At 36.2% G+C, this 27817-nt stretch overlaps 1 protein-coding gene across 2 annotated transcripts in view; it reads left to right on the forward strand.

Moving 5' to 3' along the window:
- The window catches only part of LOC117991722 (growth arrest-specific protein 1-like), a 28428-nt gene extending 1012 nt beyond the window's left edge, over nt 1-27416 (forward strand). For both annotated transcript variants that reach the window (XM_069505349.1, XM_034979324.2), the window contains 2 exons: nt 20807-21043; nt 26415-27416. In XM_069505349.1, the coding sequence (XP_069361450.1) occupies nt 20810-21043; nt 26415-26909 (729 nt within the window). In that variant the 5' untranslated portion in view covers nt 20807-20809 and the 3' untranslated portion in view covers nt 26910-27416. The remainder of the gene's footprint in view (nt 1-20806; nt 21044-26414) is intronic.
- Nucleotides 27417-27817: the final 401 nt, after the last annotated feature.

Genomic DNA, 27817 nt, shown 5'->3' on the forward strand with positions numbered 1-27817 from the left:
AGTTCGTATACAACCGATAGACGTTGGGGTCCTAAGGTGCTGGAATGGTGGACGGACGACATCAGACGAGTCGCAGGGAGCCGCTGGATTCAGGCGGCGCAAGACCGTGGCGTGTGGAAGTCCCTACAAGAGACCTACGTCCAGCATTGGACGTGTATTGGTTGAGGATGATGATGATGATGAATGTTTGATCATACCTCGCCTGTAACAAAGTAGGTAGGTATGTCCTCGCTTTTCTCGTGTCCTTAGCTGTAATGCAAGCGTGAGCTGAAATAATGAGATGATCTATTAACTAAGTGCCGTAAATAGGTTTAGGTTTAGGTTTAGGTTTAAAGAAGTTTATTCTCATAAAGACAAAGTCACTTACATGAGAACTTAATTCTAAGAATAAAGTTTACAAATATTCGCCATTTAGGTACTCATTCAATGCATTTGTCGAAGTGATTCGCATTACTCATAATGTGAGCAGCTAATTCAGTTTTAAATGCATTGAATGAGTGTACATTTTTTATGTGTGCAGGTATTTGGTTATAAAGTTTAGCTCCTTCATAGGTAAGGGTTTTTCTGCCATAATTTGTTCTAGTTTTGGGTAGGATAAGGTAACTGGCTCGACGAGTTTTAGTTTTAATTTTTGTAAATGTGATATTTGTGTGGATTGTTTTATTTATAGTTTTCCTAACAAAAATACATGTGTTGTATATATATAACTGATGAATGTTCATAATTTTGGTGTCGATGTAAAGTTTTTTAGTATGTGTTCGAAAGGGATATGTGAAAAGAATTTTTATTATTTTATTTTGAGCAGTTTGTAGATGAGCTAATCTTGTCTTGGCAGCACTTCCCCAGACTTCAATCAAGTACATTAAGTGAGGCTTAATTAGTGTATTATAGATAGTGTAACGAAGCTCACGTGGTATAGTTCGTGCTAGATTTCTGATGGACCCAGTCATTGCTGCCAATTTGCTTCTAAGATGTTCAATTTGAGTATTCCAGTTTAAATAATTATCTAATCTTAATCCAAGGTATTTTTCGTTGTGTTTTTGATGTAACGGAGTATTGTCAATTGTAAGAGGTTGATACGATTGAATTAATTTGTTTTTAGCTTTAAAGATTATGTAGGATGTTTTTGAAATATTTATCGTTAGTAGATTATATTTGAACCATGCAGACAAAGTGTTTAAATCTTCTTGAGCTTGACTAATAAGAGTTCCAATAGATGGCCCAAAATAGAACAAACAGGTATCGTCTGCATAGAGAGTTAAATGACCATGCAATCCTAATTCTTGGATGTTGTTAATGTAGACCAAAAAAAGTAACGGGCCTAAAATAGAACCTTGTGGAACACCACATGTTACTGCTAAAGCCTTGCTTTGATGTTCACCTAATTTGACAATTTGTGCTCTATTAGTTAGGTACGATTGAAACATTTTTAGGGCGATGCCATTTATTCCAATTGTTTCAAGTTTTTTTAATAGCAAGTTTGGGCTCACGGTATCGAAGGCCTTTTTTAAATCAATAAAGATGCCTAAAACTATATTTTTGCCATCAATACCGTGTTTGATTTTAGTGACAAGGTCAATCGTAGCAGTAAGAGTGCTACTTTTTGGTCTGAAGCCATATTGTCGAGCAGAGATAAAATTAATTGAGTCAAGATATTGTTGTAGCCTATTGTACAATATTCTTTCCAGAACTTTTGACAGTACTGTCAACACAGAAATAGGTCTGTAGTTTCCCGGATCCGATTTAGAGCCTGATTTGTAAATTGGCGTAACTTTCGCAAGTTTTAGAGTATCTGGAAATATTCCATGTACAAGTAAGTAATTGAAGCATTCTTTTAAAGGGTTAGCTATTTGATTTAATATGCATTTAATTATTTTAGTACTTAAACCGTCTATTCCTACACTGCAATTATTATTAAGGTTAGTTATTATTTTAGTTATTTCATTGATTGTACAGGGTTCAAAAGTGGATAGCTCAGAGCCAGATTGGAGGAAAGTTTGAGGCAGGGCGTGGGAGAAATTATTGTGGTAGGACTTAGGAATTTTATTTGCTAGAATAGGTCCAATGGATGAGAAGTATTGATTGAAAGTTTCACAGATTTCGTTTGGATCAGTAATGGATTTATTGTCTATTATTAGTTTGGGAAGGGCAGAGTTTTGTTTTATTTTGTTTATAGCTAAATAATTAATCAATTTCCACATTTGTTTCGGCTTATTACTACATTTTTTAAATTCTTTGTAATAGTAGGTATTTTTAGTTGTTTGAATATATTTAGATACAGAAGCACTCTTTGTTTTAAATTTCATTTTTAAGTTATCATCATCTTGGTTCTTCCTTAGTTTTGTCCATAACTCGTTTCTTTCGTTAATTTCTTTAATTACCTCACGATTTATCCAATCTTTCTGCGGAGGGTTTAATATTTTGGTTTTTAATATTTTACTTGCATCTGTAACATTTCTTATTTGTTTTTCTAGTTGCATAAAATCGGTCACAGTATCTAACTCAGCATTGTTCATTAGGGTTGTTAGTTTATCATAGTCTATTGCTTTATATTGTAGCCGTAAATTTGGGGGGGGCTTAGTTTTTTTTATGTCCAAGTATAATTGCTTATGGTCAGACATTGGTGAATCAATAATAGCCATGTGAAAAGAATCATTCTTCAAATTGGTACTGATATGATCTATAATAGATTTTTTTGTTAAGCATTCTCTGGTACAGTATTTTCCGCTTATTTTATTCAGAAGTATGTGTCCTGCACCTTTAATGAGTTCCTTATATTGTTTGGTCTTTTTGTCTTTTGTTAACAGGTCTATATTAAAATCTCCAAAGACAATAGCTCTAATTTTTCCTTGAAGCTGAGATTCATACGTATCAAGAAAGTCCTGAAAGTTTGTGTGTCCTGGATTGTAAATAACTCCTACGTCAATCGCGAACTTTTCAAGCCGCACCCATAAATAATTGTTTCCTCCAGAATACGTCGACTCTAATAAGCTTGATTTTATATTGTTGTGTATGTAAGCTGATACTCCACCTCCCCTAGAATCAGATCTATAGTTGTAGTAATGCGTATAGTTCGGAATTTGTAGTTGCAAAGCTTGATTTTCATTACTTATCCAGGTTTCGGTCAATAGAATCACATGTAATAAATAAATCACGCACGAATGTAGTGTTCTGTTTAACTGAGCAAAGTAGGGTAGTAGTACGTAGGTACCTAGTAGAGTAGTAGTTTATTGCTTAAAAAATCGATGTAGGTATACATACATTAAAAAAAGTCGAAAAAAAGCAATAACGGGCCGAATAGAACCACCTTATTTTTGGAAGTCGGTTAAACAGTAGGAAGGCCATAACTGTTACAAGGAAAAAGCAGACAGAAATCGGAAGGTGAACTTGAAAGTAAAACAACAGCACCAGCAAGTAAATCAACGGACTAGCTTAGGCCCGCGACTTCGTCCGCGTGGACTACACAAACAAACCCCTGTTTTACCCCCTTACGGCGGTTACGGCGATTGCGTACTGCACTTCCGTCATCTGAGTTCTATCCATCATCCGTGAAAATACCAACGATTATCTAAGACTCGTGAGTCGATCCGAGTTCGTGAAAATACGTTACTTATTGCTTTGTATGGGAGCTTATGAAATAATATGTCGTAGATAATAATCGCTGGTGTTCTCACGGATAACGGATTGAACTCAGATGACGGAAGTGCAGTGCGTAATCGCCGTTAGGGGTTGAATTTTCAAAAATCCTTACTTAGCGGATGTCTACGTCATAATAGCTATGTGCAATGCCAATTTTCAGCCCGATCCATCCAGTCGTTTGAGCTGTGCGTTGATAGATCAGTCAGTCACCGTTTCCTTTTATATAGGTATTTAGATAATATAGATTTACACAAAACCATCGACAGACACGTCTTAGTTATTTGTAATGTACAGCGGACCCACGCGCTTGTAATAAAGCAGTACGCATGGTCCGTATGATTTATTGCGCCTTGTTGTCCATAATAAGTTGTTGTAACTCCTTAACTACCTGTAGTGACGTACAAAAGGATAAAAATAAACTTACTGCTACTTTGTTTCGGAGAACTATGTAACAACAAGCATCCAAAATCAAAAAAATAGTGGAGTTTAACAATGTTCTTGTTAGAATATAATAATAAGTATGTAGGTACTTCTAATATGAGTACCTAGTACCTATGTTTTAAAAAAATGTGAGATTCAAAAAAAAGTATGCTGTTTTATTTTTTTTCTTTATGCTGATTTCACCAGTTGTCTTTTACGTCCACCTGTGCACCAGTTTTCGTCCACCTATTTGTATGAGGAAGTTTACCATGCAAACATGCATAATTTTGCAGATGCACATGTGAAATAGATAAGGCAACAATTATTATAGCATAATAGGTACTATGCAATGTTAGTCTATAACTCCGTCTAATCTGAACCGATTTCAATAATTCTTTTTTTAATTCAAAGAAAGTATTATCAGTTGGGTTCCATATAAAATTGGTGAAGATCTAATGAATGTCTTCAAGACATTCATCCGTTGAGGAATGGAACTCCTCAACGGATAAGAGTAAATCGCTCGCGATCAGTTACTATCTTAGGAAATACTCATAAGGTTTTTAACGATACATGGCATATTTTAATACATGGAAGGTTGGAGATTGCCCTTCGAAGATAGTAGACCTTTTCACCAAACTAATTTTTTGGCGGTGTTACTCCATAACTCCGTCAAATCTAGACCAATTTCCGGTGTTAGGACCCACAACCCTACTTATTTATGGTAAATAGTTTATCATTTCCACATAATATTTTCTCCTACCTAAACCTGGTTTTAAAGGTATGAATTTAACTCTCTTAAAACCTAACTAGTGTATCATCATCATCATCATCAACCTTTCATCAACCCATCTAGCTCACTAGCAACTGAGAACGGGTTTCCTCTCGGATATGGCATCAAGGTCAGGCAATAGTTATTCATCTAATAAGTTAGGTAGACGATTGTTCGCATATATTTTTCATTGAAGCCCAAAAGTTTTGTGGGTGTTACGCTTACGGGTGGTGTTACGTTTTGTTAGTTGAAAAAGTGTTGATTTTACGAAACTAATTCAAAACGATTTAGCATGACGAATCCAGAGCGGTAAATTATGTTAATTTACAAATTATAAGAGACTAAGTTTCTATGGAAATGTTTTAAATATTAATATATGCCAACTGCTTTGTTGCCTTCTCGTTTATCTATTCAGTTTTGCAGTTAACTGCTGATGCTCTCTAATCACCGGACAGTTTTTTTTTTAATATAAAGTGTGAGGACACAAAGTTTTATTTTATTCAGATACATATTTGCTCTTGCAAATCTGCAAATCTGCAAACTGCAATCTCACCTGGTGGTAAGTGATGTTGCAGTCTAGTGAGTGTGATTTGGTAACTATCCAACAATGATAACGCTGTGTTTACTAATTTTGGTTGGTATTTACATAATATACTTATTTAAGGAATATTTTCGCGGACATTCTTTGACGTCCGTGTAAAGTAAAAACACCTTCGAATGTGTTTCAACTTTCATCAGTTAAAAAAATTTTGCTATCTAAGCAAAGATTTGTGGCCCCTCTAGATATCTATACATATAAAAGGAAAAGCTGACTGACTGACTGATCAATGCATAGTTAAAACAACTGGACGGATCGGGCTAAAAGGCATGCAGAAAGCTAATTATGACGCAGACATCCGGTAAGAAAGGATTTTTGCAAATCTAATCCTTAAAGGGGTAAAACAGCGATTTGAAAGTGTAGGCCACGGGGACAAAGTCGCGGGAATAAGCTAGTCTGTCTATAATGATGTAACGATTAGAAGAGACAATTCGCTCGAGAAAAGGCTTTGAGTAATATTTCCTGAAAAAGAAGAATGTCATGCTAGCTAGTAATTAGTAAACGCTATTCGCTGCTTATGTTATACTAATCAGTAATCACTAAGCCCTTAGTTACTTATATTTTATTTTTGTCATCGCAGCAAAGAAATCGGATAAGCTGGGAGCACACGACGCACGATGTGTGTAATCTATGTTTACTCAATTAACTGTGCATGTCTGTCCTCAAGCGTATTAGATTACATGACATGCCACGTCTACGAAACTAGCCTGTTGTGAAGTGCTTTGCTCATCTCAAAGGATGTTTACACACGCTTTATATTTGGTTTGATAATGTCACACATAAGCTATCGTGGGACATGTTAGATATGAGAAATTAAGGGCTTATTAATGGGATTTGCCCTGTATCTAATTAGTTGAAGCTGACAGTATGACAACCCATCTCGAGTTGTGTGTGTAATTTAAAACATATGCCAGAGTGTTTCAAATTGATTGCATGGAAGCAACTGACTGAGCTTTCAGTTCAGTTCATTCATTCATTCATTTATTCATTCATTGATGTCCACAAGATAGTGTAGCGAATGGGCCTTTTTGGGACTTCCAATCGCTGCGCTTTCCGGTGGGAGGTCGTCACTCTTGCAAGCATCTAGGATCTTGAAACCCCAACGTCTATCGTTTTTCGAACTATGTACATACCTTGCTCATTGCCACTTCAGCTTCGCAACCCGTTTAGTTATGTTATGTCGGTTACTCTGGTTCTTCTTCGGATCTTATCTCTCACCAAGCTCTCTCCATCGTCTGCTGGGTGACTCAGCTTTCTTAAACGTATGGCTTATAACTTTCTTAACGTAAAACTATCGGATTTTAATTTGTTCTGATAATATACAAAAAAAAAAATTCGAGGTGTCATAATTCCAAAAGTTATTTCCATCATGATATTTTATGTCCCACTTTATCGAGGGTGTTACCAAAATTTAATACGATACCTATATTTAGTATCCTGTTTTGATTTCAGTCACGCGTCCGGGCCAGCGTTTCACTGTTTTTATATAAGGTACAAAATTATGATACAATTTTCATTATTGCTGTTATAAAACAATAATATTGCCAAAACAAATTGAAATCGGTAGGTATATGTATGTATTTATTTTTGGTGGTAATCATTAACACCAATATGTAACTGGGTGTTTTTGACTAGATTCGTTGGGGCCGATTCTCTTGTACATAATCTCTAAACTAAACTAAATTACCAGGTCTAAATCTAGTGCTATCCTTTTTCCACAAGCAATATTATAAAAGGAATAGCAATAGATTTAGACGTGTCATTTTAGTTTAGTTTAGAGATTGTGTACAACGCCATATTGTTGTTAATAAAAACACCAATTTTCGGAAAGAAATTAAAATGCATAAGATTTATTTTTGGTTGGTAGGTAATTATTAACAAGTAACCACCCATAGGTAGCTGGGTGTTTTTGAATGGATTCGTTACTGTAGTTATAAAACACTAAATTGCGAAGTGAAATTGAAATAGGTATTAGGTACATACTTGTTTATTTTTGGTAGGTAGATAATGATTAGTACCAGTAGGCAATAGGTAACTGGGTGTTTTTACTTTTTTGAGTAGCTTATATAGTTAAAAATTGGTCATAGAACCTAAGATACAGCGTGACCCGAATTAGACACGGTCGAAGCGGAGGCGAAAAGCTAGTCTAATAAAAAAATTCAATATTGCATCTCTGAGCATCTCCAGCAGCTGCAAGCCACGTGTGACAAATTGGGGCGAAACTTTTGGTTGATTTATGATGGGGTCGGAAGCTGAAAGGGTCTACGACTTCATCAGAATATCTTTCCATCACATGTCTGACTTAGATTTTTTGTTACAAACCCATAAGTGCATTTAAATAATTCTTTGAAACAGTTTACGAAAGTAAAAATATTTAAAAAGTTGCCAAGAGAACTGATCTATTAAAAAAAAGAATTATAAAATGGAAGGTAAAACAAACTATATGTTAATATGAATTTAAGTGGGTACTGAAACTTAATATGGATAGGTAAGTGGATTGTTAAAAAATAACCATTAATACTTAATTATAATATACTGTGCATTTTGCCATACTCAATTTAGGAAATCGTACTGTACAAATTCTACCTGCGCTCCCTTTGTGTTAATTTTAACAGTTTTTTTGTCACGTTTGCCATAGATTTGGGGTTGCAATAAATTCATGTCATCATGAACTGCAGAACTTAACAGCTCAATTTGGTACAAAAAGTTCGATTCTTTGTATCGATTTTGTATAAACTAGCAAAAGATTTGTATAGCTAGAAAACCATCTCTGTTGCAGAAAAGGGGATGTAGAGATTTTTGTAAAGTGCGTATATAAAAATCATCGAACATTGACGATAGATCGAATGAATAGTCGGATCGTTGTTATCTTATGTACAACTATAGTCAGTGCAACATGAGAATCATGGGAATACGGGGAATACGTGATCTTTTGTCGAAGCCCGCATATTTTTTGGTAGCAATAATATAATATGTTGTTGAAGATTAAGTGCTTGTTTAACCCTTCCACGTTTACGCTCTTCCGTCTTAGCGACGTAGAGGAACCTACTACGCTTTTCCTTATATTTGTCAAGTTCAATCTTTTCTTATAACCACCTTTTTAATCGTAACATTTATATAAATAGCTGGTCCTTTTTAATTTTTATTGATTAGGTAGAAAAAATAAAGTTAGTGTTCGTGGTGTTGATAGAGAAGCAATTTTTTTATATCTTTGTATTTGTTAAATGTTATAAAAAGTTTTGCGCAATTCTTAACATCTATTTAAGTAAATTTTCTAAATATTTTTCAAATACTTAGGTACCTATATAATATTTAGCAATTTTGGAATGGCTCAAAAATGTTCCATTTGCTTTCACAACATGCATTCTTGCATGATTATAAAATAACAGGCATATAAATAAAGTAATTAAAATCCAAATTGTGGTTCGTAGCATTATTTAAAATTCACACGTAAGAGGAGAATTACTATGCAGTTGATAAAACGGTGTCCTATTCCCTCGCAATCTTTCCTTGAATTGGAGCTAGTGATCTAGATAGCTCTCTGCTGATGCTTCCGAATGTTCCGATTTATCTTGCATGCTTATTGCTTACTTAGGTAACTACCTACTTGAAATAATTCTTGTTACCAATGATATCAGAGTAGGTATGTAGGTAATTGTTTGAGTAAAGATAATTTTGTTTCATCTAATATTTGCTACACTGACCGCTATTTGTATAGAGGTCATTGTATTAATAAGTACACTACTATTGTGTATGTTATCTTTACGTATCACATCTTTCTTAGTATACTTTAAAGTTCCTATAAGTACTTACAGGCTTATTTATGTGGCAAGTCTATACGTGGAATGTTATATAGCTATTTATAGTCAGTTTTCTGATTCGGGACCTTCCACTTATACGACCACGGGGCTCACCCCTGCGCCAGGGAGGTCATCAAAATGCAGAATTTAATAGATGGCCAACAGACAAGGCTTGAGCTCGATCGTATGATGATGATCGTATGATAATATAATGAGATGTTTATTCGCCGTAAGAAGAGTTAATGTCAGTTGCAGTCACTAAAATGATGTCCAGCCAGACTGCTTGCAGTTCCTTGAATCAAACCTTGTGACATTCCGGACTCTGGTACCGCGTTCCGTTCCACCTATTAATGTGCACTTACTTGGAATTGCTACCAATAGCAGACCGTGTATGTTTGTGCAACGTTATTTTAGGAAGTCTGTCGATTTGAGGTATTGCAGTTTCGTTTTTATAAAACGTTTCGTAGCCATTTCAGCTGTAATAATTATATCAAGTAGGTACTAGGCTTTTTCCCGTAACTTCGTCCGCGTGATAAAATATTTATAGCCAGCACTCGCAGATGATGTAGCTCAGTGTAAGAATTTTCCTCTGAATCGGATCATTAGTTTCGAAGATACTATAGGTACCTTAGGTACATCCAAAACAATTAAGTGTAGATGTAGATAGTCAGCGAAATGTGTCTTGAGCTCGTACTGAAAATCATCGACTGTACTATTTTATATCTATGCAGTGACGCGAATTACATTAGTTAACTATTTTTCTCAGGGAGCTCGGAATCAGCGTTATATTTTTGTACATCTGTAATGTTTAGTAGGCACTTTTCATGTCCTGACTCCAGTATTATATTTGATGTCTGGTGTGGGACTGCAGACGTCATTGATTTGTTTTTCTTTTTACTGCTGCAATTTTTGTTTTTTTGCTTTAAAATGAGCTACTATTAATAAAACTATCATAGATTTTATAGACAAACTAGCTTATTCCCGCGTATAGCTACTTCGTCCGCGTGCACTACACGAATTTCAAACCCCATATTTTACCCTCTTAGGGGTTGAATTTTCAGAAATCCTTTCTTAGCGGATGTCTAAGTCATAATAGCTATCTGCATGCCAAATATCAACCCGATCCATCCAGTAGTTTGAGCTGTGCAGTCAGTCAGCTTTTCCTTTTATCTAGATTCTAGATAGCTAAGTACGGTTTAAGTACCTAATCGATGAAACTGAGGAAAGGCTGCGGTGCCCGGAACACAGGTTTTCCTACTACGGAACTCCATGCTTTCAAAATATATTGCGTCTACCTTTTCTGTGCACTGTGCAACATTTTTCTTGGTTGAATTAAATATTATACTTATTATTTTTATTTGGTATTATATCGTTAAATATTTATGTATTTATATATACTAGTCAGATACCGGTTCTTTGCAGTTTAGGCTACTGCTGTATTTAGCTCAGAGCAAGCGAGTAAACAAAGCGATAACCTCATTATAACTGTTACAACTGGTTACATTAACCGTTCCATGTAATTCCATACGGCGATCGCAGTTCACGCCCAGTTGCAATCTTGGCTCGCATTTTCAAGAAAAAGAAAATAATATCTATCCCGGCTGTACTCACGTGTTTAGTCGACGTGTGCGCGAACGGACTCCCTTGAAAAAGAACCCCGGATGGGTTCGAAACTAGTCGGGCTAACGTCGACTAGACACGTGAGTACAGCCGGGATAGAGGCTTCGTGATAGAGTTGATCTACGCATGGATACAAAAGTCGTAGTTATTGTTTTGTTTATTTAGAAGTTTATTCAACGGAATATTTACGCAATCAGCGGCTTGGTGTTCGTTCATTATCATTTTAGCAGTGTTCTTCGTTATCTGAACGTGATTCGATTTAATTCATTTAGGTCGCGTTATCGGCGCGGTGCGGTGGTACAAAGGAGATTGCAATGTTCACACATTGTATTATCACATATTTTTTAATCTTTACTGCATTGTATATGAATTCATACGGTGATATTCCCATTCTCTATTAATTGCTTACCTACCGCCAACAATGGCTCAAAAATTATTATTTCGCAAGGACGGCACATATGACATATGTATGTTATCAGCTATGGTATGCGACAGGTCGAGATGGCAACTCGACCTAGTTATCTAGGTTCTTCTTAAGTACTTTTCTTAGGCCGTTTGCAATAAAAGTACACAGTACCTACATACGTACCTACCTACCTATTTCTTACCTACTTTAAACTTTTTAAACTTTAAGGGCGTCTGGCAGGGCCACACGCACACCACGTGCATTGGCACGCAATGCATGACGTAATTTCTAATACTACTCCGAAGTCCGAAGAAAAAAAAATTGACTTTATACTTTGAGTAAGATTTTTTACACCTCTATTACCTGTTATCTCCCAAAGCTACCATGATCCAAACTTCATAGTCACTGATCGTTTCTGCCTGTGTTAGGGACAATACGCAGAGAAACTTTCAGCTTTTATGAAATAACGAAGGTCTGGCACGCGCTGGCTCTCATAAACCAGTGTGCTTAGTCCACGTTTAGTCCAGTTTGCCAAAAACGCAAAATACGACTTATAAAACCTAGTCTCCTCAGCTAATCACACTATATAAACGAATGTAGGTAGGTACTTGAAAGCATTGTTTGCCAAACAAATGTGTACCTATGTCGTAACAAGTACCTAATCGCTGAGAAAACAAAAGCGAGGCCTTGCATTAAATACGGTTTGTTCTGTCACCAAGGCTAGGCAAGATGGTAATTCATTAGGTAAATTGTGTTACATAATGTGCTCACATATTTTATTTCTCTGACTGGAGACGCTGTCTTGGTCTCTTTTGTAATTATTCAAAACTGTACTACAACTTCACACGTATTTTTTTACTAGTGTATAATCATAAAGGTAGATATTAAAATAGCCTATATTCAATCAGAGATTTTCAGTTGCAATTTCCTGAAAAACAAAACAATAAGAATAGGTTTTCTTGACAGACGCGACGGACAGACAGACAGACAACGAAGTGAGGGTAAGCCTATAAGGGTTCCTTTTTTCCTTTTGAGGTACGGCACTCTAAAAATTAGTGTTTTTATTCGGCACACATAAATTATTTATTCAGAATAGATAAAATTTTACGCTTCCTGATTGTCAAAAATTTTTTTTGTAAGATAATATAGTGGTGATAATTAATACGTACTTAAAACTAAAGCTACGAGGATTCCAAACGCGCCCAGGCCTGAGAAGAGCCCACAACAAACTTAGCCGGGTATTCTTTTTAGTATTATCACTTTACAGAATCACTACATTAAATACATTACCAAATTATAGGAATGTTGGCTCTGGTAATTGTAATATAATAAAAATGATAAATACCTTAGTAATAATAAAAACCGAGATCAATTTTTATTATCAGAAACGAGAAAAAAATGTTCTATTCCAATGTTACAATTTCAACTTTCTAAACATAAAGCGATCTAATTTATAGCTCGGTATGTATCGTAAATATCGATGTCAAGTTTTTATGCTCTAAGATCCATTTGGATTTTGATCCGAGTCCAAATCAAATAAATTGTAAGTCTCAGGCGTCATTCAGTAAACGATAAATTCTAAGCTTTTTGTGAAAGATTTGCATTGATTTATTGGAATTTGGGTATATTATGTATTATGTATACGATTTACACTTGCCTCAAATAGTTACATACATAGAATGCACTAACTTTGAAGATGGGATTTATAGAAAACTTTTGCTTATTGGTTTTCTACATGGCTTCAAAATCTTATAGCAGAGTGAACTAGAGGTACCCACTGCGGAGCGATTTTTGAGTTATGGTAATGACAGCTGCTATAGGTTACTCCAGACAGCTAGACCAGACTCAATTTAGAAGAAACCATCCTCCATTACTGTCAAGAAACTCTTGAACGGAGTGTGCACTTAGTTAAATTTTCCTCGAAAGCACGTGAAACCGGCGGCGGTCAAGTTATTATCACTAACATTTGATAATAACCACGAGATCTCTTGCTCAGCTAGTACCTATACGGAATAGGATGTGGGAGCTCATCGCATAATAAACAAGTTTCAGTTTCTAATATCTTCACTTTAAAGCCCCCGCATTTCATATGGGAGCCCCCCTGAAATAAAGATTTTTTTATATATTTTTTAAAGAATATTAGCCATGTTAAATGACTAATATTCCCCTTTTCTCTCCAACTAAGCATCAAGCTTGTGCTAGGAGTAGGTACGACAATAGTGCAACGGGCGGGGTTTGAACCGTCGACCTTTTGGTTTTTCAGTCCACTCCTTTACCTGTTGAGCTATTGAGGCACAATGTTTTATGCAATATCGGCTGAAGGCCATCAGTTTACATAATTAGGTACGTTCAGTAATGCAGAAGTTATAACAGGCTCTGACAGACCGACAAGTGCAATTTCACTCAAGTAAACTCAGAGACCTTGCTTCGCTCGGTTAAGCATTGTCTAAGTATTATGTGATTAATAGTAAGGGGTTACTCCCAGCAATGAGGAATATGACATCGGAAGAGAGAGAAAAGCACCAAAATGAAACACCTATCTAAGATTCCCTGTGTGCTCTACCCCGGCACTACCTGACATAGTTACGTTTGCTCGGTCAGTTATCGCTTAACGACACGCCATAATGATGCGCGCGGGAACACGCGTGTTTGACTTACTGTTTAGCACTACGCTGTGCGCATGCCGTGCTACCCGGATTTTCATTTTCTGCTCATTATTTAGTGGGATTCTTTGGATATAGGCAGTTCCAACAAAACCTTGGCCAAGGACTTTTCTGAAGGGGAGGTTTTTGATTTAAGTTGAAACACTATCGTTAGCTGTTGAAAATAGCTAACGATGGTGTTTAAGCTAACGGTGCTGTAAAAGAAGATGTTGGTATTGCTATTGGCGTACGGACGAGGAGGCTTCAGCTATTAGGTGGCAAGCTAATTAAGTCAGAGCCTTACTTAGAATGCGGTGTTAGAATGCAACGTAACGTAACTCAGGATACTAAGTATACTCTGGTAGCTATCGAAGTTATAAGCATGCGGAGATGGTGTAGAAGTGTAATTTTTTTAGCACTAAGACTCCATGGCCAAGACTCCAGGGTCTCCACAGCAAACAGAACAAAAATGTAACGCTCGATATTTTTTAAATTCTTGACTGTAATTTTACCTGGTGGTAAGTGATGATGCAGTTAAGATGGAAGCGGGCTAACTTGCAAGGGGTATAACAGTTTTTTTTTAATCGACAGCCCTTATATTCGTAGGTTTCTACATGGCATCGTACTGGAACGTTAAACCTGGTAGCTCACCAGGACTATTGCCCAAGCCTCCCACCAGACAAAAAGAGGGAAAATCCCTTAATACATAGTATTTAAATTTAGAATCAAATACTTAACTTTTTAAAGGACACGCCGTATATTGACTGAGTGCAAGCAATTATTGCTTTTTACACGTTCATGCTAACCGTCCATTTGAGAGTGGAAATGTCGCGCCCTTTCCCCGATCTTGATTTAGAATTTAAATACATAAGATACACATTACTGATTACACAGTACACAACCATGTTTGGGGCCGCATACTTTTCACTAAGGTACCTACTCTCTTCCTTTCGTAGGCTCACGAGTTCACGACGCGACCACTTCCCCGAAGTTTCAAGCTAGGACGCATGTGAGATGCAACTTCTCGATTTAGATACTTATGGGTCGGTAGTCAGTACATCCATGTTTTGAGTCGAATAGTTTTCATCTTTGGTGTCTCACGACAGCATTTCTCCGAAGTCCCAACCTACGACGAATACGAGACGCAACTTGCAAGTCACGATTATTAACAAACCGTGAAAAAATGTTTTCTAAGATTATATTATTGAAACTTTAAATCGACTTAAAATACCATTTAATTAACAAACAAAACGAGATGTAGGCTTATCTCGAGCTACCGTGGACAAAAGGAATATTTTACCATAATTTTAAGTCTTATTCGATGGTAATAACGACGTCATTGGCACCTGCGCCAGGTACCAATTGTTATTGTAATGTAACTCTTGGAGTGGAGGCGAGGTGGACATCTTAAGTTGTCACGTTGTTTTCTTTTGCCATTGGGCTCTTGGACGGGCGACGACCCTGTTCATCTTTATTTGTTAGGGCTGTCCAAAAAGTATTCTCTCAATCACAATAACTTACAGCAATGTCTTTGCTGTGCTTTATTCTGAACGTAATAGGGTACGTAAATAAGAGGATTTATCTAGCAATATACACAAAACGCGCTTGAGAAGTACTAGCGCGCTCCCCAGCAGCGCTTTCAAATGTAGTTTTTCTCATTTGAATACTATCCGATCGAACTAAATTAAATTTTGTAAGTATATTCTAGAAACAAATATCTGTATCTGTGCATTATCAGATTTCCATAAAAAATGTGTAGTTTCAAAGTTACACCGGCTCAAAGATGTGAAACTTTGAGCCACTGTATATGTAAACCCGCTACAAAGCGGGTAGGTATTTGCAGAGATTTTCTAAAGATGAAATGTTACTTTTAAAACAAGAAGGCGAGTTAAAAATACCATAGGTTTTAGCTACTCGTGTTCATGCAAGCTATATAAATCGAAACGAAAATTTACACTTATGTTATACAGATGCAAAGTATGTAAGTTTTTGAAGCGGGTAATCTCTGGAACTACCGAACTGTTTTTGAAAATTCCTTCACCAGTATATTTTATTTCAAAAAAATTTGAGATCCGTGCAAAATTTGTATGCTAAGCTACCCGTGCGAAGCCGGGGCGGGTCGTTAGTTGATTAATATTTTGCTTGTACTTATAATGTTCCATTATCTCGATTCGTAAAATAATAATAATAAGTAAAATTATGTGGTTTACTTGTTTGTTAATTTATATGCAGGAAAGTGACAACCTTAAAGCGTTCCGGTTCACGTGTAAGTTAGTAGCGAGTGTGGAGAGTACGTGACGCGATTCTGTTTGTTTACCATACCTGCTGCCGAGTAGGCAGGATGGAGATCAGTTAGAATTAAGTTCTAAACAACGGGCGCCGCATGGCCGGTAGGCACGAAGTCTGTACTAAGAGTGACAAAGGTTTTTTTTAAGAATATTAGCCATGTTAAATGACTAATATACCCCTTTCCTCTCCAACTAAGCGTCAGGCTTGTGCTAGGAGTAGGTACGACAATAGTGCAACGGGCGGGGTTTGAACCGTCGACCTTTCGGTTTTCAGTCCAGTCCTTTACCGGTTGCGCTATTGAGGCTTATATTGGTTTTGGCAATGAAAATGAAAATGAAAATGAAAATGAAAATCTTTTTTATTCGTATAAACTTTTACAAGTGCTTACGAATAGTCGGATGCATCTACCACTGGTTCGGAATGCCTTTCCTGCCGAGAAGAACCAGCAAGAAACTCGGCGGTTGCTCTTTTCAAATATTTGATATAGGTACAAGATTATGCCATGTATAAAATAGTATTTGCAGTCTTGTGCGTTGCTGGAACGAGCTGCAGGTCAAATCCACGCTCTTTTATCATTTAGATAATCTTCAATTGTGTAATATGCTTTTTTCAGTAGCATATTTTTAATAGATTTTTTAAACTTGTGCAAAGGTAAGTCCAAAATAGTTTGCGGGATTTTATTATAAAAGGTAATACCAATACCCACAAATGACTTTTGGACATTCCTGAGGCGGAAGGCAGGAGCTGCAAGTTTGTCTCTGTTTCTAGTTAGCCTATTGTGTAGATCACCAATTTTCTTGTAACTAAGAATATTTTGTCTTACAATAGTCTACCAAGCTAACCAAGTGCAGGATTGGTAGACTTCACACACCTTGGAGAACATTATGGAGAACTCTCAGGCATGCAGGCTTCCTCACGATTCCTCCATCGTTATAACAAGTGATATTTAATTACTTAAAACGCGCATAGCTCCGAAAAGTTAGAGGTACGTGCCCGGGGTCGAACCCCTACCTCCGATTAGGAGACGGACGTCCTAACCACTAGACTATTACAGCTTCACATCAATCACAGAAAGTCTGTAGGAGCTAATTACCACTAATTAAATCACAGACCAACTATTTTGTTGTCATGCAAAACCTTGGCGTACTCTTGAGGTTGAATTCTGTGTGATTTAAATTATACTAAATTGACAAGTCTAACTAAAATCATTTCACGATAATCCCTGTGGAAAATGATAGGATTATGTATCAACATATAATTATACCACCGAATTGTTAATTTACTGCTGCCGCAACTGCCAAACTTCAATAATTCAATCCTATTAGTTTATTGACGTTACAATTATTATGTACGCTTAAATATGTAGATAGGTACAGTTCATATTATATTGTCCTTCTAAAAATGTTTTTTATTTTATTTTATTTTATTTATTTGAAAGTAATCAACAGCGTAAATACATAATTGTTATTTAAATTTAAATCTAGTTATAACAGAAGGCCAAAAGAGATTACTTAAAATTATAATTAAAACTATTTTTAACAGAATAGATTTAGAATAAATGTAGGTATATACAATAATAAAATTACAACAGTGTGTGTGTATGCTTGTGAGTGTGTGTATGCGTGTGTGCTTTTGTGTGTGTGAGTGTGTGAGTGTTATACACATGTAACCTAAACAACACCAATAGGCTACTTGACTCATATCTAATTTCGTCCAATAAATGATTATTTATTATAGTATTTTGCTTAAGACAACGAAATATATCAATAACAATTTTTAAAAACGCAGGATGGATATATAAAACCAATTTTAAAAAATACAGTTTTTATTTTTATTTGAAACGCAGAAAACGCTGTCAGCCATGATGTGATGTCATTAAATATGTAAACAAAGAAATGTCATCCCTATGTCACGCGGGGACTAACGTAGTATCGATATATATAAAATTTAAAGTCCTGACTAACTTATAGGTATATCAACGCACAGCCTAAACATCTAAACAGCTGGTCCTAGATACATGAAATTTGGTGGGTGTGTTCTTTGTAGGTAAAGAGAAGGTATCCACTAGGAAAGGATTTTTTGAAATTCCACCGCTGAGTGGGTTAAATGGGGGTTTGAAATTTATGAAGTCCACGCGGGCGAAGTCACGAGCATAAGCTAGTTTTTATATATTTCTAAAAACTCATAGTAAACGTAAAAAAATATCGTTCTCTTTATAAATTGAATAAGTTATTAAGTAAGACTTACAACAAACTGATCTTTGCAAAAATAAATTTGGGTTGAAGTCTTTGTCATATAGGATCCCTTTAAGCAAGTCTTCGCGTGTTACGTATATTTATTTCACTGGGCACTCTAATCCACAACTTTCCTGTGGTCTTTATCGATGCGTTTTTTACATTCTCGGATGATACAATAACGATAATTACTATATTTTTCATGTAAACTAGTATAGAAGTCATGTTTATTAAACTTTGGGAGGTTATGCTGTTGTTTACAAATGCATGACGGCAGAGCACAGATAATCTATGGGCCAAACATGGCCGACAGTGTTTTCACCTGTCTGAGAAAAAAATATTTTTAAATTAAAGTTTTACGGTTTTTAGGGCGCAAAAAAATATAGTGTTAATTTTTTTGATCTAATAGGACAAATATTAACCATTTAAGACCAACTTAAAAAAAGTGTCAACTAGCCTATTATACTATGCCTCCATCTCAAATTGATCGATAGAGAGATAGAGAGATCGAATAGGTAGGTACATTGGACACGATTTATTTTGCCTCCACACTATTAAGTGTATATAGTTATAGTTGTATACGTTCTATATTATATAGTTGTAAACAAATATTTCAAACTATTATAAATTATTCGTAGCATTAGCTTTAAGCTACGTTTAATTAGTATGGTAATATGTAGTAACTTTCGTAAAAGCTTGTACCTAAAACCTGCTTGAATTAAACAAGTTTTACTTAGATTGCATAACTCCTTAATAGTAAGTACATCACAATATCAAGATACCAGGACGCAGAATTACTGATCTTATCATATTAATGACCTTATATAAATAATGAAGTAAGTTTCTGGCATTTTAATAAAGTTACGATAATAGGCTAGTTGACACTTTTTTTAAGTTGGTCTTAAATGGTTAATATTTGTCCTATTAGATCAAAAAAATTAACACTATATTTTTTTTGCGCCCTAAAGACCGTAAAACTTTAATTTAATAATATATTTTTCTTAGACAGGTGAAAACACTGTCGGCCATGTTTGGCCCATAGATTATCTGTGCTCTGACGTTATGCATTTGTAAACAACAGCTTAACCTCCCAAAGTTTAATAAACATGACTTCTATACTAGTTTACATGAAAAATATAGTAATTATCGTTTTTTTTTTTTTTTTTTGTGAAAATTATTTGTATTTAAATTATTTAAATAAACTATTAATAAAATTAAATCTAAAAAAAAACAACATTAAATTAAAACTAAAATAAATTAAATTAAATCTAAAACCTCATCGAGACCACCGCAGCGAGGCATTGTACCCAAGATGCTGGCAGCATTACCCCTTTGGATGGCCAAACTAATTCTTTGACCAAGGTTTTCTGCGTTTCAAATAAAAATAAAAACTGTATTTTTTTAAATTGGGTTTATATATCCATCCTGCGTTTTTAAAAATTGTTATTGATATATTTCGTTGTCTTAAGCAAAATACTATAATAAATAATCATTTATTGGACCAAATTAGATATGAGTCAAGTAGCCTTTTCTTTGTTTACATATTTAATGACGTCACATCATGGCTGACAGCGTTTTCTGCGTTTCAAATAAAAATAAAAACTGTATTTTTTTAAATTGGGTTTATATATCCATCCTGCGTTTTTAAAAATTGTTATTGATATATTTCGTTGTCTTAAGCAAAATACTATAATAAATAATCATTTATTGGACCAAATTAGATATGAGTCAAGTAGCCTATTATGACGACGATTTAGTAATTATAACGTTATTTAAAACTTAAAATAAAGGATTTGTTAAAAAAATAACTCGAGTTTAAAATAAAGATATAAAGTAAGCTCTCATTTTAGTAAAGCTCGAAATCAGTAAAAGCTCTCTCACAAGAAAGTTGGTTGGTATAAAATATAAAAGAAAAACTGGATTCTAAATGGAAGGTTTCACCATATCAGTTGTAGTTTATGTATTGCATTTACTTTATCGTATTTCTGAGGGCACATCTATGTTATGTTCTGTGCACCTAGCAAGTGACCTTTGAAAATAAAAGGTACCTAATACGCGAACGTAAAAATAAAAGAGCAAACTTTCTGTTGCATTGAATCGAACTTTCAACTGCAAAATTTTATTGCACTTATTGGTATATTATACTTAATGCTAATATGCTTTTTGGTCCTACCTTATACACCTTATATACCTTATACATAAACCGTGTGTTCTTTTAACTCAACAAGCTATGCGATACCGATACTGATAAACTTTAGCCATTTATAAAAGTTTTATTTGAGCTGATTTGGTACCTACCTAGTACCTACCTACTTTGTACTTTTGAAAAGTGTTCAGTAATGGTTAATCGAAAAATAACGTATGCTGATGAGTTTTGTGTTGTCCCCAGGTGATGTGGTGGCTACTGGCGGTGGCATGTCTGACGGCATGCGTGGGCGCAGGAGGCACGCCTTGCGAGGAGGCCCGCATGCGCTGCGCGTACAGAACAGGTTGCGGAGCGGCCCTCAACAACTACATGTACCTTTGCAACGAGGTGCTGACCAAGCCTGCCAGCTCGTGCCCCAACGAATGCGGTCATGCGCTGATAGCCCTCACTTCCACTGAAGAGGGGAAGGAGCTCATGAATGTAAGTTGAAACTGACCATCAGATTTTTCCTAAATAAAGCCATGAGGCTTTATTTAGGAAAAATCTGAAAATTATGAATTATGAATAACGATTATGAAATCGTGACCTATAAACAGACCTTTGATAATTTGTGACAACAACGTGTACCTTAGCAATGAGCTGCTGTGATTAAGTCAGCTAGCTCGTGCCCTAACGCGTGTGATCATGAATGGAAAGGGAAAGGAAGAAAAAGACAGATGAATGTGAGTTGATCGTCTTTGTCTAAGCCCTTAATGAAATCAACGGTAGACGTTCAATCCCATTGTTATCGTCCTTACTTCAGCTTCGTTGGCAAACAAAAAGCACGGCCAACTTATTCGAGAGCCATGGTATTGCCAATAAGCAGAAAAAATTACAGACGTTTATTTTAATACCTATGAACTTGTTACCTTAAAAGTCTTTATTGTACTTCTCCCTCTCCTTAGTTCTAAAATTCTCACCGAGGTATCCTCACAAGTTGTATCAGCTTTGCAGTATTGCGTGTCTTGGATTCTTACATATAAATAGCTGATTGCATAAAATATAAGTAGGAGTTCCTGTATGGTAATTTGGACACAATGGGGCCGATTCTCTAGTACACAATCTCTAAACTAAACTAAATTAACAGGTCTAAATCTAGTGCTTTCCTTTTCCGCAAGCAACATTATGAAAGGGATAGCAATAGATTTAGACGTGATATTTTAGTTTAGTTTAGAGATTGTGTACAAAGGAATTAGCCACATTGTCGCACCAAATCAAAATATCCCCTTTAAACAAAGTGCATCTCGTTCATGTTTATAAATCGTGTAGCCGTGGCAAAGGTCGTATTTGCTACAATAACTTTTCATCACCACTTATTTACAACGTCTTTCTCAATTGAGGGAGACGACCGAATTATTATGAGCTACCATTCAAAGCAGTTTATTTAATCGTGGTAATAGTTGCATGTCGGGCTAGGGAGGTCTTTTTATGGTGGTGTGGTTTGGTACAGACGCCACGCAATAAAATCTAATTTAGACGTCAGATTTGTCGGACACGACGCTTCGCCATCATTCTTGAGGGTCGCGGTTGACGACCTCTCGTTGTAGGAATTCTCATCCGAAAGATATTCGAGGGTTTTAAATAATACAGTCAAAATCTGTTATAGCAACATTGAAGGGGCCATAATTATTAGATCGCAAAAGGCAGTACCTAGCTGTAATACCAGTGTTAACTCTTTATGCTACAAATAGATGGGACTTTATGCTACAAACTTTTGGATAATATTATAACCGAAATGTTATTATAAATGATCTTGTTATATAGGATTTTCACTGTAATTGTCATTAGAGTCGAATGTTATTTAAATAAAAAAACAACATTATTTTCAATCACAAGATTAACATTTTAAAGTGAGGTTTTTACACGTGTTACGCAAATAACACTGATGTGATTGAATCCAAGCTTTCGACAAATAAAAACATGTTCGTGATATAGATAGTCAAACTTAATTATACTAGTAAGTACTCCAAGTTTAATGAAAATTGGTCAGCTCAAACCTTGTGCCCTGCACGTCGGTCGTCACCCGTGTGGGATTATATTACTTTCCAATGATATTAGAAGTTTTTCTTCTAATATCATTGTTACTTTCATATTTTATTGAATTTATATTCAACTCACCTAGGCCTCGACTGTTGAAAAGCCTTAATTCATTTTTTTATGCAACAGGTGTAAGAAATTCTGTCTTTCTATAAATTAAATATTCATTACATTTCGTAATGCCATCTGCTTCAGAATCAGACTGGTTTCAGACCACCAACATGACACGAAATAGTAATGGCAATAAAAACCTACGGTGAGACGATTGCTTGATGACATTAATGGTGCCAGAATCATGTGCTGGTTAGATATCATGACGACTTATAAGAATATGATACTTCTGCCATAATAATGTATTAAACAATAGGTTGAGACACTTCAAAGTTGAAACATCAAACTTACACATTCAAAGGAAGCAAATCACATAAGTACATAATATGGATCATCATCATTATTAGCCAAAATTGCTGTAGAATGTAGATATAGTTGGACATAATATGCCTCTATTGCCTCTTTCAGGTAGCGCAGATAAAGTAAACACGTGATTTTCTGCAATCAGATTAGGCTGTCGTTTTATGCACTCAAGTAAAATAAACTTTCAGAAATTTTTACGTTCTCGAACATTAGTTCCTAACCTAATGTGCGTTATTATTGCGACAGAGTTAAAACGAATCAGATATATGTATATATCTTACATAAATCTGTCTCGTTTTAATTCAATCTTAAGTCTGAGCAAAGTCAAAGTGCGCTCTATAAATCTCAGCCTAAAACTTTAATATACCTTCTTCGTGTAGCCAACTTAGATTTTGATATAGTGATGAAAAGAATTTGAGACATTCTAATGGAATCTTTAAAATCTACGCGAAAAAAGTCGCGGGATTTTTTTTGTCAAAGTTAAAATCTTCCGAAAAGATTTATTCCGGCCGGTTTTTAAGGAAACGCTGGTATTATCGTGAACCGGTCGGGTTGATTATGTCGTTGTAACGGTGTGATTATGGTGGTGCGTTGGGCAATGTGTATCGAAAGCAGGGCCGGCCCTTGAATAAAGGTGAACTAGGCAACCGCCTTGGGCGCTGGAATATGGGAGGCAGCATGGCCAGTGACGACGGTACTGGTTTTCTAAAATTCACTTTTTACTTAGGCACACGCTTGACCACAATGTCGCATGGTGATGCCGCTTGACTGGCGAGCTCGCGCGTCTCCTCTGTATGTAGCAGCATAGCAATTTTTTATTTTTAATAATACTGTTTTAATTAACGCTATAATCGCCACCCATGTTAAAAATATGAAAGTGTGTTTGTTTGTTGGTTTGTTGGTTTGTAGGTACTTCAATCACGTCACAACGGAGCAACGAAAATACCTAATATTTATATGGGTATAGGACCTGGGGTACAGTGACATAGGCTAATAATAAGACCTGGAGAATAGAAAATTTAATGTCGTCTTAACAAAACTGTTTTACTAACTATTAAAGTAAATTATTTGAATGGTAAGGTACAGAAACTAAGTAAGGTATAATAGTAAGGGCGCGACTTTTTGCGTAGGGCGCCGAGTGTGCTTGGACTGAGTTGGGCCGGCGCTGATCGAAAGGTAACACAAAGCGGCCGCGCAGCCTTGAGATTTGACGTCTTGATCGGGACCTACCACAGCGCGCGTTCTTGCGCAGGTGTTAGCTAGTGTTGCCAGGTGTGGCTTTCGTAAAAACGGGACCGGCATCTGGGAAATTTTCCAATTTAGATGCAATTTAGACAGTGTCACCAAAATTGTTTAAAAAGAATTCTGAGACCCAGGAATTTCAAGATGAAAATTTTATCAATGGAAACTAGACTAAGGAATGGATACTTATAATCTATACATATAAAAAGCTTTTCCTGACGTACCGCCCATATTATACCCCAATTGCCATCTCGACCTGTCGCGAACTTATATCATAAAAATAATAATGCACCAGATAAAATATAATAATTACCTAGACTACTCGTGCAAAGCCGGGTCATGTCGCTAGTATTTTATAACTAGGTAACTATAAAATATAAGTTAAGTATAAATTGATACATAATTATAATAATTAATATTGGGTAACTAAGTACATAAGTGCATGATACACGCAATAAAGACTACAAAAAAATCCAAAATGCTTGCTGCAACGTGAGACTTTTCAAAATATGATGAAATCAGGACGTCCAGAAAAACTTACACATCTGGAAACACTAGTTGCCGCCTTCGAACAAAAAATATAGCGTAAGACGGAGGCTACTCTTTTATTTATCTGTACCATCGACATACAGGACCATAAATCGGCATTTAATTAAACGTTACCGTCAAAAGATGTTAATTAGTTCCATAGCGAATGTTCGAATAACTCAAACGTTTCGTCCATTTTTAAAATTAGTTCCTTTCAGACCACGATTAAAGAATTTTATAGCTAAGCCACTTGATTATAAGGATTATTATTTAAAAATTCCGTTTCACAGCTGCGTCGCGTAGACGTCGCAGTCGCTAATCTGATTAGAAATGGACTAGAACGAATGCTGATAGTTTACAAATTCGGTTAATCGGTACCTCTGACAGTAGAAATAAGTAGGAATGGATTATGTCCCATTATCAGATAGATTACCGTTTATTATTACGAATAACATATATATTGTTATTCGTAGGTTTATTAGTATTTTTTTAAATCACAAAAGACATCATCCACATCGTCCTGTTCGCAACCACTGCTGGATGGCTTTTACCAGAGCGCGCTACCATTTTTACATGGCCCTTCTCCTTCCTCATCCATCCACTTCCCACCAATGTAATTCTAGCAGGCTGGAGGCCTTCCCATAGTATGATTACATTAGTAGGTATGCGGTTTTCATTCCAACACGTCTGCCCCAGTGGCATCTATTCTGTGTTTAGCTAATCATGTTGGACAAAAAGAATGCATTGACCGGACATAATATCTCAAAACGACGCATATTTTACGTCAAATATAATTTACGACAATTTCACAACTTTTTATAGAGTCGTCACTTCGGATTCGGAGCTGAGATACTTATTTGTAATAACGTCCGCTGCTCGGATTCTCTGGCATCGTAAAAAATGTTAACAGAAGTTATGACAGATTTTACGACTTTCCACATCTTTTCTAAAACTATGTTAATCTAGTACCTACTTTTTAATAGTTTTTGTTGGGAAATACGGAATATTATGTAAGACTTAATTCCTAATGTACTTATTTCTGGAATTCTTTAATCGTTTACGATTATTAATATACCCTACTTACTGTTGTTTTCCGTTACAAGTTGGCCCATGACTGCGACCTCACCTGGTGGTAAGTGATGATGCAGTCTAAGATGTAAGCGGGCTAACTTAGAAGAAATACCTAGATATAGCAGTTTTATTAAACCCATACCTACCACTAAGTCGGTTTCTACGCGGCATTGTACGGGACGGTACGTTAAATCGCTTGGCGGCACGGTTTTGCAAGTAGGGTGGTATTTGGTAACTACTAACCATGGTCGAAACCTTCCATCAGACCAGACTAGAGACAACTTAGAATCTACAAACCCAAATTGCCCCTGCCAGGAATCGAACACGGGACCTCTCGCTTATAAGCCCAAATCTCTGACAACTGCGTCAGGGAGGCTGTCGAAAAGGGGGGTGATTGAATACTGATGACCCCACCTAAAACAATATATTTGATCAATCCAGTATGTTATTCCATAGAACCTGCCTATACTACTTAGTATGAAAATGTGCGCATTATTTATAAAGTTTTCCTTTGTTTCAGTGTCAATGTGAGGACGAGTACTGCCTGGAAGCAAAGCAAAGGATCGACGTCTGTCGTCCACAGGTGTTGAGAGGAGCAGCCAACGCCACAGCCTCCTGTCGGCTCTCACAACTCATCTGCTTAGCAGACGCGCAATGTGCCACAGCTTTACGATACTACAAGGATCTGTGCAGATCAGTGTATCGCGGCAGAAAGTGTTCCAATAAGTGCCTTAATTCCATTCAGATTCTTCGGAAGCAGGAGAAAGCTGCCGCCCTGCAAGCGTGCCATTGCGACGGCAACGAAGACTACGACTGCCCAAAGATGCAGAACAATCTAGCCAGGTTGTGCTTTCACAAACACTCAAAGAATCATACAAAGAACCACGAAAGAGGCTACGAAGAGAAGCATAGGAAACATCACCCACAGGAGGTGGTGTCTTCCACGAATTCCATTACAATATCAAGTGCCTTATTTTTATTTTCTACGTTTTTCAGTTCGAAGTACAATACGTGACAGGAAGCTTTGAGGTCTACCTCATATGATTATACATAGGAATTAAGATAGATAAACTTTTGAAGGTTGTATGTAAGATTTTGTAAATATGTATAGATCAGTATTTTAAAGTAACACTTTTGTGTATTAAATGGAGGTTTTGCAAGGGATTGAATGTATATGAAAGTTGTATAGGTGAAGTGTGTTTGTTTTTGTTTAGTTAGACTTATAGAGGTATAAAAATATGTTACAGGCGAAGTGCGCAGGGTGTGCAAAGTAGAGACTATTTGGGCAGAATCGACTTTGTATCGAATCGAATGACTGACATACTTTGTGTTATTTTGCAGAACCTATTAATTATTATTAGTGGTGCCTAGCTTAGTAGGTATCTAATAATTATAATGACAAAACCGAATAAATTTTAAAAGATTATTTTTAAACAACATACCTACCACTGAAAGTCCCACTGGGTATAATATCATCATCACCATCATCATCAACCAATAGACGTCCACTGGTTTAATATACTTAATTTGATAAATTACTATTTATTAATACTTGATATTTGATAAATCTGCCCAGAGTCTCTGGAAATAATTATGGTTTTAGGTATCGCTTTTTAACTGTTTTTTGAGCGACAGCAATGGGATCGATGCTCTAAAGTACAAAAACGGTATAAGCATATAAAAGGTGATAGGAGACATAATATACCTAGTTGCATTTATACCACAGCACAGTAGTTTGCCCCTTGCTCCTTGTACGATTGGGCAGGCTTGACTTTGCACAGTCTCTGTAGTTAGTCAGTAACGTAAAAGTTAGATATCCGAATAAAGTTCATAGTGAGCGCAATAGCCGCCCACGGGCGCAAGCGCGGGAATCGCGCCCCTCTATAAATACAGCGGCGGCGGCGGCGGCGCCGGTGGTCCGGT

This window comes from Maniola hyperantus, chromosome 20, assembly GCF_902806685.2.
Source record: "Maniola hyperantus chromosome 20, iAphHyp1.2, whole genome shotgun sequence".
NCBI classification, from domain to species: domain Eukaryota; kingdom Metazoa; phylum Arthropoda; class Insecta; order Lepidoptera; family Nymphalidae; genus Maniola; species Maniola hyperantus.